This window comes from Scomber japonicus, chromosome 22 (assembly GCF_027409825.1).
Source record: "Scomber japonicus isolate fScoJap1 chromosome 22, fScoJap1.pri, whole genome shotgun sequence".
Taxonomy (NCBI): Eukaryota; Metazoa; Chordata; class Actinopteri; order Scombriformes; family Scombridae; genus Scomber; species Scomber japonicus.
This window is the reverse complement of record NC_070599.1, coordinates 12,940,505-12,955,818: the sequence shown is the minus strand read 5'-3', so window position 1 is coordinate 12,955,818 and position 15,314 is coordinate 12,940,505. Positions and strand designations below refer to the sequence as shown.

General features: G+C 40.3%; 1 protein-coding gene across 1 annotated transcript in view; it reads right to left on the bottom strand.

The window, feature by feature from the left end:
* The window catches only part of LOC128383462 (adhesion G protein-coupled receptor L3-like), a 156,179-nt gene that overhangs the window by 122,522 nt on the left and 18,343 nt on the right, over positions 1 to 15,314 (bottom strand). The window contains exon 2 of the mRNA XM_053343080.1: positions 10,311 to 10,524. Coding sequence (XP_053199055.1) covers positions 10,311 to 10,524 — 214 coding nt within the window. The remainder of the gene's footprint in view (positions 1 to 10,310; positions 10,525 to 15,314) is intronic.

The following is a 15,314-nucleotide window of genomic DNA, read 5'->3' as shown; positions in this document are numbered from 1 at the left end:
CCAGATGCCCATGTGAGCACCGATAGAGGTTTTCCTCCCTGTAATCATTCCTCCTGTTCATATTGGCTATGAAAAGATCCCCTTCAAATGCACTTTCAGTTTAAGTGAGGGGAACCATGCAGTCATTCAATATCTGCCACAATTATAATCTTTTTTGATCAATGATCAAATCTCCTTTTTTGTCCAGTGTTTCCCCTGTCATGGAAGTAAAGTAACAAAAAGATAGAATTTGGCACTAAAAAGACTTTAACATTAAAATATGTCTACTTTAATCAACACATATAGACGACTGAAGCTTCATATTAGCTTCAGATAAACCTTGCACAGAAGGGAGGATGCAGATTTTAGGCTTGGAGACTATGAAAGAGCAACAGACAAAATGTAAAATTAATTTATAGGTTAATTATTAATCATATTTATGGGTGCTTAAAACTATAATTACACAACTATAAACAGATTATAACACGTTATAAGTATGTTTATAACGCATCATAGACACAGGCATCATAGAAAGTGTTACTGAAAGTTGTTTTTATGGCAAAGTCGTAGTCAAAGTATGATGAGCCACAAGAAGTTGTGAAGCTCATTCCAAAAATGAGCCATGAATCAGCATGAAAGCATGTTGTTTGTATCTTGGGGGAGAGATGATGAATAGCCAGCAAAGTTATTAAAGGTCAGTAGAAGTTACATGCCCCCTCTCTGTTGGAGAAAAAAAAAACAGATCTAGTGCTTTAGGGCATAGGGAACAGACAGAGCAGAAGACATCAGATGTGTGTGTTGGCTACTCCCACCTGCCAATTAAAAAAGGAAGAAGCAGAACTAGAGGAACAAGGATGAAAGACTATGGAGCACAGAGAAGGGCAAATATCAGATGGAAGAAAGGAAAAAGCCTAGTCTGCTCCCTGCACTCTGACTAACCACCTGCTACTGTCTGAATTAGCCCTTTCTTTACTGTTTGGACTCATCCAAGTGAAACTCACTCCCCTAGCTGACAAATGGACTGAGGCCTCCTACTTCCATTTTTTAACACATTATAAAACCCCATGTTTAGTGAGCTACCACTGCGACGGCTATTAATCTGACACCAAAGGACCCCACGACCACTTCGAAGCTTCCTGAGGTTAAAATGAAAGGCGTCTGCAATGAAAACATCTCAAACTTGTGGATTCTTTGGCAATGTGCTCAACTTGTAGGAGCATAATAAAGTCTATGGGGCATTCAGCTCAGAATCCAAAAACGGACACCATTATGGTCGATTCAAACCACTGGCTCGGCTGGAGTCAATCCGGTCCTCTTTTATCTCCATTTCCTCAGAGATACCAATCCACTTCGTATGGGGAGATGTCCTTAAACATTCCCCATTTGCCAACCCTGGCTTCCTTTTCCGTCTAATCACCACAGTGTCTTGTATGGCCACGTCTACAGATCCAGGCTGCCCAAAGGCTGACTGGATAGGCTGCCAGCTTGAAATTTACAGCAACTAATTGGCCAAAATTGAATGCGGCAGGTTCTTATCAAAGAGGATTGGAGTAGGGTTAGAGGCTGGGAGAAGGCAGGGAGGGCTGAAAAATGAGACAGGATAATGAATGTCAGGTGATGTCATCCAATGCAGAAAAAGAAAAGAATGTGGAAAAAAAACTCTTGAATTAAAAAAAGCTTTTATGAAAAGGGCGTTATGCAGAGGCAGAAAGCAACTGGGCACAGACGGAAAGATGATTTGAATTCCTAAACTAACTGAAGGAACTTTGGAATGTGTTTATTACTGTGCATTCTGCTTTATAGAAAAAAGTGTACCTTTTATCTTCTGTTTCTGTCAGAGCTTTTATTATACTATATATATTATATATATATATATATTTTGCATATTAACACTGGCTGTGAAACCACCCACCATTCTCTATTTGTTCATACAATTACAATGGGCTGTTGCCCCCTGCTGTGCTCATCGGTCATGTTTTTGTTCTGTAATTGTCAGGTGCTAAAAACATAACTGTATCATGGAAAAAAAACAGTCTCCAACCAAGAGGAAGCCAGACAAACCAATTACTCCTGCGTTAATGAAAAAACTATTAGAAAAAGCTTGATGTCAGGACCTCACAGGATCTCTGCTGTGTGACTGATTCAAAATGTACTCAACATAAACTAATATAATAATAATAATGTATGGATTAAGAACAAGTTCATATTTATATGTATACTTTACATTGTATTTCTAGTTTGGGAGCCCAGTTGGTATCACGTCCCTAAAAGTAGCAGCGCCAGTAGATCATTCCTTATAATTAAGTATCACAAATCCCCTTTTAACAGAACCTATAAAATACAGCAGCACCTGTGTAATATTTACACTTTCAGCATTAAAGTCATGCATTAATTCATTTGACATCTCTTTGTTTGGGGAGTTAAATGGTTTATGCAAACCTCGACTTTAAACATGGGAGGCCACTTGCGGTTGGGCTTCGGGGGTCATGCATGAACAATGACGGAATTACTCTCACATCTGCTCAGAATGATAAGCTCTCTCTTAATGTCACTGGGAGTTGTCTATTTGCTATTAAAGTATTATGTTAAATATTTAAGATCCGTATATGGCCTTGCTCACTTTTCAGTCTCCTTTGACGCATAATGAAACAAGAGACTGCATCATGGCTACAAAGACCAAAAAAAAAAGACTGAAAAAACTCCAGTAAGGATGTGAGAGCAATCTTTTTTGGTCTTTTATAATAGATAACTAAGGGGAATCCTAAATACCCACCTCTCTCTTACATACAGACCACCAGATTACTTTTTAAGGTTACATACTGCATGGATTGACAATATTTAGATTGTATCTCCAAAGAATGATCAAAAGTTTTTGATCTTTTTACTTTTATAAGGTAACATCCCAACTAAAGATCAATAGAAAGGAAAAGCCTGACATTTGGGAAATGCGCTTAATCTCTCTCTTGCCAAGACTAAGATGAGGAGATCAATACCCACTTTCTTGTGTGTGTGTTTTTTTTTTGAGGGCTATAGATGATTGTCAGCGTCCAAAATTGCTACAACTACCTTCCCCAGTCCAGAGTCTCTCTCTACAATCCTCCAGAAATCATCCAAATATGGTGCCATCTCCGCAAAAATGTAATAATTGCTGATGGTACGGTAATGTTTGACTTCCATCTTTTTTGGAAATTGGTGTTTTGTTGTTTTTTAAATCAAGGAAGCACACAGTGATTGGAAACAGAACATCATATAATTAAGCCTATCCCAGAATCTATTCTTTTTCGTTTTTGTCACCTTCATGAGAAAAGACGTCGATTACTATCAAAAATCTGGCATAGAAACTAGAAGAGATTTAAAAACGCCTTCAATTTTATGTCTGAAGAGATCAGCAAGTTAACCTTGTGTATCTAATGGAGGAGGACTGTGAGTTGAGGACCACAATGAACCAAAGGGACCAGATGATCAAACTGCTGGAACAAAGGATTGTCAAATTGGAGTAGTACTCCTGTGCTGATGACCTTATCATCACTGGGCTGGATACCAAACATTGCAGCGATGCCAGGGCTGTAGCCAATGACAGACAAGGTGAGGACACACCACCTGATGAGCTGCACACTCTGGAGCAACATGTGGTTCAATTCCTGAGCTGTAAAGAACATTCACCAAGAGAGACAGCACATTTCAGTTTGTCACATTCTCCCACGCAAGGATAAAAAAACACAAAGCCTGTGATTGTTGTCCAGTTTGTAAATCAAGAGAATGAGTCCAAAAAACTTAAAGGGTACTGGGGGTGTATGTAAAAGAGCATCTGATGCAAAAAAGAATATGCTGAAATAGCTAGGAATAGCTGTACCCTCAGGATGCAAAGCAAAAGTCAAGCAACATGCAGGAGGCAAAGGATTTATCAGGTTACATGGACCACCAGAGCAAGCCAAGATTGTTGTGGTACGAATCTTAAATATCTGGATCAATATAAGTAACAATGTTTATAAATTGGGTCTGGTCACGGCATGTTGGGAAAGGTGTCTGAGCCTGGAGCGACACAGCATCCATCACAGCTTCCTACATAAGACAACAAATCTACAACATTTTTAAATCAGGAGCTCTCCCTCAGCCAGAATGTGGTTTGCATGGGAAATTTGGACATTGATATTCATTCGACTAAATTTAAGAGTATATTCTTCAGGTTGCATATATAGACTGGTCAGTTCTTGCAGTGCCATAGTTGGAAAGTAAGAAATGAAGATAAACTAACTTTTGTAAAGCTGTATTTGTATTTGGTCTTATTTGTCGACAAAGAGAGTATAGGATAAGTAAAGTGCCACACTTAATGCTAATATTTGTTTGTAGGCAATATCAGTGATCATCTTCCTATTTCTGTGATCTTACATATTCCTGTGATCTTACATACTTTAAAGGTTAAAAAGTTCAATTGGTCTAAATTAGGGGTGTCAAACTCATTTTCATTCAAGGGCCACATACACACCAATTTGATCTAATGTGGGCCGGATCATTAAAAAGATGGAGGGAAAGAAGGAATGAAGGAAAGAAATAAGAAGGGAAGGAAGGAAAGAGAGACAAAAGGAAGAAGGGAAGAAAGGTAGGAAGGACAGATGGGAGGAAGGACAGAAGGAAGAAAGGGAGGAAGGACAGATGGAAGGAAGGACAGAAGGAAAAAAGGGAAGAAGGACAGAAGGAAGAAAGGGAGGAAGGACAGATGGAAGGATGAAAGGAAGGAAGGAACAAAGAAAGGATTAAAGGAAGTAGGAAGGACAGATGGAAGGAAGGAAAAGAACACAGGAAGGAAAGTGGGCCGGATTGCACCCCTTGGCGGGCCGGTTCTGGCCCACGGGCCTCATGTTTGACACCCCTGATCTAAATGAACCTTCCTGTAGATTAGTAAAAATAACGACACAAGAAAAAATGGAAGCCTTACAAACTCCAACTGTCATGAAGTGTATGTTGATGATCTTAATCAGGCCTATGATGCATTTTTCTTTCATTCTTAGAGTTATACAATAAACATTGTCCTATCAGGAAGTGCTGGGTGAAGGGTAAATATAAAGGAAAGCCATGGATGTGGGAGAGTATGAGGCAGATGGTCATGCTCTCATACGTGTCTAATCACTCTCTGAGCTGAGGGGGTCGATTGGGGACATGTAAGCATTTGTTTTTGGTTTAAGCGGTTTGGAATTGCAATCACGATGTTAGTGTTTTGTGTATCTATCACTACCTATTAGCTTCTTTCCCGAATCTTAGTGTATTTCCCCCTTTGTTCCATGAAGGATCAAATTTCATGCTCAAATTTAATCATAAGCTAAACTAGTTCTTAGGGAATAAGAATTCTAAAACCCACATTAAAATTATCTGTGTGTATCTTAACTTCCGCTTGGTCTACATACCTGCTATGGATAGTTGGAAATTTGGCATAAACCCCAGAATACGTCTTTTCCTTCAATAAAACCTACGGCCATGATATCCTGCCTGAGATGAGGGGATTTAAATGAAGATGGGCAAAGGAAACGAAGGGGATTCTTCAGTTAATCCCGCTCTCCTGCTAAAACAAATATCTCATCAAATCCTTCAACTCTGAAATAAGGTCAAAAGCCAAGGATAATGAGAACTGGAACGTATGGGAAACATCATCTGCAAAAGAGAAAGGATCCACCCATCTGTTTCCCCCTCCTTAACCCTCAATCATTTTTGTCCCTCTTTCAGCACATGCTTTCATTCGAGAGGAGAGGAGTCATTTGTCTCCTGCATTCCAGCCCGTGTGGCGAAGTAAGTAATGTCATGGAAGCGTTTGTTTCCCGCATAAACGTCATTAACAGGAAGGTTGTCAAATGTCAACTGTCACAAGGCCAGCAGGTTCAAATCACAGGTTGTGCTCATCTAGTTTTTATGGTCCTCAAGGGACTCATCAAGCTGTGATATTTATTAACCTTCATCATTAGTGTCATATGCATTAACACAAAATGCAAGTAGACAAAAGTGTGCTTTGTTCTTCTTCTTTGTCTCCCTCAAAAGACAAGTGTGATGACACAGCAGTGGAAAGAATCCCAGAGAGACTGAAGAGGGGGAAAAAGAATAAAAGTGATACAAAACGGAAAGACAAAAGGAGAGTCTGGACGCACAGAGACAATCATATGTGTACGTGTGTGTTGTGGTGTATGTGTTGGGGTTGCTCCTTTCTGACCTGCTTTTCTCCTTCAGGGGTCATGCACAAGGCTGCCACAATGCTATCAGCTGTCCCTTAAGGTGCCTGCTGAGGTCTACTGAGATACAAGGTGATATATAGCTTTGATATAGCCTGTAATTACTGGCCGTGAAGGCCACACCGCCTTGGGGAAAGGAAAAGGGGAACACAAAAAAAGGGAGGAGAGAGACGCTGAGGCTCTGATGAGAAAACGGTCACTGTTGTTTGATAACACAAGTACCCGGCCTCTCCAGCAATTTCACACAGTTGGAAGTGGCACTAGATCTATACATGTGTTGAAGAGAGGCCGATTCAACAGACGCCTCAGCTCCTAAACAATCAGCTCAAAAAATAGCCCACAAGGGAGTAGCAATGATTGCAAAAAATCACAGGCTGCAGCGTGTGTGTGTGTGTACACAGTCTATGCAAATCACCTCAAATTCTGTTAAATGAATCCTTGGTAGCACGTTTCAATTACAGCATCATTAACCTCCATCTAGCTTGCCACACGGCACCACCTATGGGTGACATGTTTATCCGGAGGCTGTGGATTTTTGCAGAGGCATGATGCTTGCAGCACAAAGGGAGGAACGGCTAATGAAAGAGAGCCATTCATTTCATCCTGTCACAGCATGGTGCGAGACAACCTTCATTTTGAGATGCATTATAGCACTCACAAGCTCAGTGGTGTGCTATCACTCAGATGCAGGGTGCTATTTGCTCTCGTTTAAAAGACTGTAATGGAACCAAACACCTTTCCAAAGTAGCCCAGTATACACCTTTATAAGAGGGCTGAAATGGAACAGGTAGCGCTTGGGTTTGATAGCTGTATACCAATGGGACACTCTTAGTGGTTGGTGGGTGGGGAAGGAAAGAGGTGCCTAAATGTGTATTGACAGATCACGAGGGCTGGTGACATGGCTGAGCATTTGCCGGTGATGGATGCGAGCTTGGCACACAGACTAAGCCGGCAGCAGCGTGGCTCATCTTCACACGGGATGTGAATGCTAACTACCACACTTGCCAGCCACCACGACTTAACTGGTGCCAGCAGGAGAGGCAGGTGGCGCACAGGCTAGAGGAAAAGAAAAGGGCAGAGTCCCACAAGAGGGAAAATACTATCAGTGGGCTTGCAAGCATGCCAATTAAAAGGTAATGCTTAGGTTATAATACTGTACCTGAACCAGTTTATCTTTATTAAATTAAGAATTCAAGTGGAGTAAACATAATCAGACTAAACTATTTGCCAACCTTTTAACTTTCTCTGGCAGATGCTAATCTTACCAACACTGTGTCACATTCCAACTAAATACTGATTGTATATATTGTGTATTCATTGCGTAATTTATGAAGTAATTACCATTTTAAACCAACATATGATCCAATACAATATCTACTAGGGTGGTGATGTTAGCCGATGACAGATAAATTGGTGTTGGCGTACATATTACCAATAATTAACAATAAATCACTGTTATTTTTTTATACATATTTCAAAGCCAGACACATAATTACTAAATAAAAAACGATCAAATATCGATATTGGCATCAGCCGAAAATATCCAGTATCTGTCGGACTATAATGTCTATCAAAACTCAGTTTACTGACACAAAGAACAAGAAAACATCAATACAGTCCGTCCAATTTCCGCATCCATGTTGTTTTCTGCAACACATCCTTCCACACATTAGCCAAATAATCAAACAACTCATGAAAACTGCAATTATTGGAGAAATCAGGCTACAGCGAACCATGTAAATGCTTTAATCACACTATTACATTGTTTGGGTCGTTTCCAGTGATTGTGTTGCGGCGTGCATGTAAACATACTGCATGATGGAAATAACAAAGACGGGGCGTGTTAAAGATGGAAGGAATATTCAGCTCAGTATTAATGAGAGTGTAGGCTGGTGTCTACATATTTCAGATTGTAAAGCCAGTAAAGAAACATACAGTATATGTTTATGTTGATGTTAAATGAAAAGGTGCAAACATTGTATTACCAGATGTCAATGTGATCAAAACAAATGAATTGTATTTTTTTTTTATGATGCAACACTGTAAATGAACCAAGACAGAGATCAACATGTGACACTGTTTTACTTCATGCATCACATTATCATATTATCCTCAGAAATCAAATCCATCTGAAAACCAGATATATCCAGTCAAATCTCTGTGGCCTGGCTATAACCTCTGCTTTATCTCAAGTCTTTGAAGGCTCTCGGCTCAAATTGTTTGTTTCCTTTTTTGTTCTGGTTTTCTTTTTAACCCTAATGAGCTTTGCAGGTGCCTAGCAACGGCTGTGACAGCTCGACAATGAAATAGTCGGGGGTGGCGTTCGTTTGTTGTGCTAACCTAAGCATGCTAATGTGTCGCGTTGTCGCTACGGCCACAAATATCCCTGAATCCTCTCACACCATCCCCTTACTTTCCCCTCCCTCTCCACCCATTCTCAATTCATACCACCCACACCTTTCATCCACTTAGCAACTTCCTCTCCTAACATAAAGTGTTCCAGCCCTGAATCGGGTCGGTTACCTTTTAGTATCATTGAAACGCCCCCGGTAGCAACGAGAACCTTAAAAAGACGTGCTTTTCCCTGGTACTTTATGTTAGTTTTGTGTTCTTGACAGTAGCAGGACCCGTTGATTCATTCCTGCAGGGATTTTTAGTCTGAGTGGGCGGCTGGAGAACAAGGGAGCTACAGGGTGCATCAATTATCTGACAACATGTTTCAAGCTACCTCTTTTTACCATCAGCTGCTTTTCACACAGCTGATTATCTGAACTCTATGGTACCAAACTAAAAAGCCAAGAGCAATTGTTTGATAAAGCCCAAAGGTCCATTAATATTCTCAAAGGGGTCTGTCTAGTGTGGAACTAAAGCTTTGGAAATAAAAAATAGGTGGCATATGTTAAGCTTTGGAAATAATAAGAGGTAGACAAACGTTAACGGAGAGTAGCAATTTAGATAAAGTCCATCCCTTCGGAGTGTTCAGGGGAGTTTTGACCTCAAAGGAAAGAGTAACCATGCTTAGAATGATATCCCAGAAACAAGTCTTCATTCAGCTCTAAGTGCTGCAATAAGTCAACAAAAGATTGACTATACATGATATATTCACTCTACACCCATCTTGAGGTCTACATTTTGTGGAATGCGGCGGACTACTTGGTTAAATCCTCCAAACTTGTGTGTATATTACCTTAATGTTTGCAATCAATTACACCCCCGAAAGCCAAAGCACGGTAAGACTACACTCTGTCGGCCCTGACAAATAGGTCCCAATGTCCCGGTTTCTGCACCACAGGGTCATAACTCTGAAAACAAGACTCACCTCCGGCAGCTGAGCTCATTGAGCAAATTTTCATTTTGACGTATGACTCAAAATGTATTCAAAGAATTCCAAATGAGCATTGATTTGTGTCTCAACAAATTTATGATTGGTATAGATTAACAGCCAGGTGGTTAGGTGTGAATGTGTTAATGGCTCACTGGGATTCTTGACCCAATTAATCCATAACAGAGATGTGTTACTAAACCACACACACCTACCCAGAGGAGGATCTGTGCATTCATTTTTCATAACCACTGGTGAGTTGGAGAACCCGATTGTGCAATTTGTTGTTTTCTCAAATCTCCAGGGCCGATCCTCATATTTATCACACAAGACAAATCATTGAGAAACTACGGGTTCAACATTTTATAACCTAAATACCATGTTTTCCTCAAATCCATTACATTTCCATATTCTGGAGGAAGATCAATCAAATTAGTTATTTCATGATGAAAAACAAGGAAAGCTGCATTTAATTCCGTTTCAGCACGACTCAGGTGTGAATTTTAACATATCTCATTAACTGAAGACTTGCTGATTATGTTTTCAAGATTTTTGTTAAACAAACACAGCTACTCTAATCAATTACTTAACCTCATGAAGTAAATTTTGCCCGTGAGGTTGACTTTGAGTGCGGATATGCATGTCCATATTCATACATGCAAATACTCCATTAATCTGAATGGGATCACAAACTCCTTATTACTATGATTTGTTGTCATCATCATTTCAAATTAGTCTGAATCGCCGTAATTCCTTCAAGTCTGTCAAAGTAGTTAAGACAAGTATGTCCTTACCTTTGAGACATGATCTTGTATGCATCTGGCAGGTAACACCGCGTGTTCTCCATCTGTGCTGGGTCTGCGTCACATATCTTGTCATCGGTGCGGCCGTAGTTGGCGCTCTCGATCATGATGACATCGGTGCCCGGACAGCGCAGCTCGATGGGGTAGCTTTCACACGACAGCTCCCTCCTCACCACCGCCATGGGGATTGGTGCTCTACTGAAGGCTGCAGAGGTGGAAAAAACAGAACAACACAGATGTAGGTATGAGTTACTGTTCCTCCTTTCTTATTAACTTTAAAGGATTTCTGCACTAAAGTGTTAAAACTCCTCGCTGAGTTAAGGTTAGCTGAGAACTGAATACAAACTATGTTTATTCCTAAAGGAGACCACAAGAACAGATGGGAGACCCTGCAATCAAAAGGTCTGACACTGAGACATATGAGAAGAGGTCGTCCACCCTGGTGTAGAGAGTGTGGGCGGACAGGACGCTGGTTGTTTGTAGTGGGCGGATGAGCAATACCACAAGGGCCCTTGAAAGGCCAGGAGTTATGGAGAGAAAGAGTCAGTGACAGATTGACACAAATCAAACATAAGGAAATATTTGCATTCGGCTGTGAGGAAATAAGCATTCATTATATGGGCATTCAACTGAGAAACTAGACACAGACAGAAACACTCAGAAAAAGAACACAGAACTGAGTGTTTCTCATGTAAATTGTTACAATAACCCTCCAGACTAAAAAAGCCACTTCATACTTTGTAGTTTTGAGGTGACACAGCACTCTTCAGTTAGGCCGCTGCACACAGACAGAAGGCAGAGGGTCAAAAGGTTCTTGTTGCCTGAAGCCAAAGCCGAGAGTCTGTTTGGCAAAAATCTGCTGTTTTCTGCAAAGCCAAATGTCCAGGAGAGCTAGTGGGACCAAGCAGCGGCGGTCCGGAGGTTGCTGTTTTCCCTCTCCCTGACAGAGACGTGCGTGGGCGTGCGTGTGTGAAGGCTCACGCCAGCGCACAAGCAGGCGTGTGTACAACAGACCAGAGGAATTCGGTGTTTACAGCGAGAATAAAAAACGAGCGAGAAACATAAACATTGGCCTGCGTGACTGTGGAGGTTATAGATTTTTATAAACATCCTTTCAGACGTGTTTGAGCTGCCAGAGCCATCACTAGATGACATGCAGCACAGGCATTCATCAGGGAGGACGGACAGTCTGAGAGAGACAGACAGAGGAAAAGAAAGAGAACAGGTACAAAGAGTGTATCCGCATGTGGAAACAAGGCTGGGAAATATCACCTGAAATCAATATCATCACATTTATCTTGGCAACAATGAAAGAAAGATAATATTTTTTTGATGACAGTATTTAGATTAACTGTTGTGTTGATTCACATGGCATCATTTTACACTCATCCAGGTTCTCTTGCTTTTCTCAAATCAGACTGGACACTCATGCTTAATGGAACTAAACCAAAATATACAAGCACACACTGACAGTGATAGGTTGTTAGCTTTGGGTTAGATGTGACTTTCCGTAGTACATTCAGGTGCATTACAGGGATACAGTGAAAATGACAGAATGTTTGAATGAATTCATAAAACACACCAACATGGCTTCAAGCATCTGTAATTATTATTATTTATCTTTGGTTTGTTTTTTATGAACAAAAGATAAATCTGTCCATGTAAAATAAAAATGTAACATGCAGGGATAAACCCACAGCAAATTTTCACCAAACTTTACATTTTCACTTCACTTCTACAGAGTGTTTTAGCATCTGTCAGCTTACTGTTTTGGTCTTACAATCCATAACTTCACCATTTTGACTTACTCTCACTAACACTACTCTTTTCAGTGTCTCTTTCAACCAAAAAAAACCCTAAAAAAACTGACTGTACACAACCTGCACAGCACAAACACTGTGTACACAGACAAAGTTAGCGGCTAGCTAGTAAACATAGTGGAGCATTTAGCAGCTACAGCTAAACATTTTCTGCAGGGTTTGGTGGGTCTGCAGAGATATGACTGATAATAAATGATAATGTTTCTGTGTCGACTGGACTACTGTCTAAGATAGTGTTTGCTAACACATATTTGCTAACACAGCTATATCGGCTGTACCAAGTGATTTTAAGTGCTGTGCTGATAGCTTGTTGCGCTCCTCCCAGTTAGCAATAAAACAATTACAATTAAATACAATTTAATACAATTAATGCCAATTTCGCTTGTCAGTCATTTTTGTGCAGTAGTGCAATAAACATTTATTTAACCAGGTAAAAGTACATAAGCTACATATAGGCCTACCAATCTACTCCATTTCTACACCAAATAATAAATGTATTACATCTGAAACACATTTCACATGTTTATCACTTGCGGATAACTACTTTACATTTGCTAAATTCACATGACGTACATGTGCTTTTGAGAAGCCTAAGGTGGGGGAAAAAAAAAAATCACATCAGCATTTCTAATATGATAAATCCACACAAAGGCATACATAGTTTTCGACATTGCTCTTAAAGCATGGAGATAACTACATGGCACAGGTGAAATACAATTTAATATTTCACATGTGCCTTTTGTGAGGCTATGCAATCTCCATTTTCAGTTTTTCAATTGTCATACAGGTGCCTGTTCTCATCTTACCCTGAAAATAAATGAAAAGGCATACAACGAAACACAAAGACATTTCCTGAAGTGAGACAACAAAAGAGGCCCTTCATTATCAAATCTTTTCATTTTGTCTTATAAATCATTCAAATCCCAGCACAGTAAAGCTCACTTGCCACTAAAACATCACAGATCAGAATAATTGTACTGAGTTTGGTGATGAAAGCCATCAATTATATTCCTCTTTATGGGAAGACTTATTCCACCCCCTGAACAGCCCTGGTCTGGATCACTCCAGATTTAGTTGAAACTGACAGGGGCAGAGGAAAGGGATAACATAGGTTGATGAAATAAATGACAAAAGAATAACTGACTATGGATGAAAAAGACAAATCTTGCTTTCTTTATTGATTCTCTTGCTTTTACCCACAAGCTTTTACCCACAACCAAGAAAAATCATAAAAAACTTAAATTAAATGTATTACGCAACCTTATATTACAAATCTTGATTAATCTGGTCTCTAAGAGGTACAATAAAATATCAAACAGCTTAGAGCAGTTCTCTTACACCTTGTAACCCTATAAAGGAAATGGCTCAATCCATGTCGACATCCCCAAAAGAAGCATTAAAAAAACATCCGAGTGTAGTGAGGGCAGCGTCGTCAACATGGGCACCAGCAATCCCCTAATGTGAGCAAGTAAATGTGTGCCAGTGGTGTCTCGGATTACCTGTCTAGTCAACAACTGTAGTGTAATTACATTTGTGCCCGGAGGCGGTGATTGATAGGGCTCATATTCCTCGAATGCCAGAGCCAGCTTCCTGCTCCACTTGCATGTATCTCTATCTGGCTGCACACATCATTGACAAAGCTATCGACAATCAAAATAGTCTTATTGAAAGTCCATCCTCTTATCTAAGTTCCCATGTTCTATTCACTTCATCTCGCTTTCCCCACTCACCAGCTAATAGTTCAGAGGAGTATTTATATGCAGTGCGTATCTCTTTTTTTCCTCCACTGCAGATTCTCCCTGGATAATTCCTCTGCACTGCTGAATAAAGGTGTGAAAAAATGAAGTAGTTCAAAGAAAGCAAACTGTAGGGGTCACAATGGATATGTCCGTAACTTTTCCCACCGCAGAGCAGTGTTTTTAATCACAATGCTTACAATTGGCATAACTCACAAATTAATATTTCAAAAAAAATGCAATTATTCACTAAAAAGGGCAACAGAAAGGTCACAGAGAAAAATGGTCATTTGGAAAATGTCGCACCCCTGCAGAGCTTTTAAGAAAAGTCACTCCAAGGGGGAAAATGCTTTGGAGTTCTGATCGCAGGTTTTTTAATAGTGATACCGAGTGAGAAGGGAGAAATTTTGCAGCTGAAAAGCTGAGCTTATTCTTGGGTCACTGAAAAGGAACTCAGACCCATTACCTTCCCTGAACCAGCAGACACTGAAGTGCAGACGGAGCGGAGTAACAATGACATTTAAAAGTCATCATTAGTAACAAAATAGGGGCCTTTGAGGTGGAGGGGGGGGGGGGGGGGGGGGCTTATATTTCATTTCATCTCCCAAGAAAATGTGTCAGGGAGAAGAAGTTAAGGTCGACCTCTCGTAATTAAAATGTGCCCATCTAAATGAGCCACCATCATTTAGATAAACAGATGTCGGGGACATGTGACAGCCTCTCAACAAGAGGAACATGGTTTTAGATCATTTTCAGGCTTCAACTGAAGTGCGTAAGCTCCGACGCAGCGGATAATTTCCCAATAAATATGCTCTCTACAATTAGGCAGTCAGAAAGTCTGGTAAAGTGCCAAATATGTTCCCAGAAAAGGGATGGGGGGTGGGGGGTGTAGGTTATTAATATGAGAAGATGCTACTGTATATTTTATTCTTAAGAAAGAGGCTCTGCTCCCGCAGCAGATGATAGAAAGTTTATGTGTGTGTATGTGTCAGTGTGAGAGAGAAGGGAGGGGGGGGCTTGCATTCAAATGAACTTGTGACTTCATTGAATTAATGTAAGATAGATGGAAGAGAAAGGAGAAGATGGCGAGGGAGCCGATTCAACAGATCAAATGTCTCTTTTTTTCCACCGAGATCTGCCGGATGGGTCCAGCCCCCAGAGCTAGTGATTAATTAGCACGTGAATCTGGATGCCGTCATTTGATTAGACCAATGGGAGCCTGTCACACCCACTTCCTAGTTTGCAGCAAATGACATTTTTCTGGGAGGGGGGGGGGGGGGAATTCGAAATAACTCAATTGTGAGACTACTTTGAAACAAATGAGAGAAATCTTTGAATTGTGAAGTATAGCCATTTTTAATAATGCATGAGGGATTATTTATCTTGAAGTAAGAAGCAGTTCAGGCAAATTGTTCTCGCAAATAAATTATGTTTGTGTA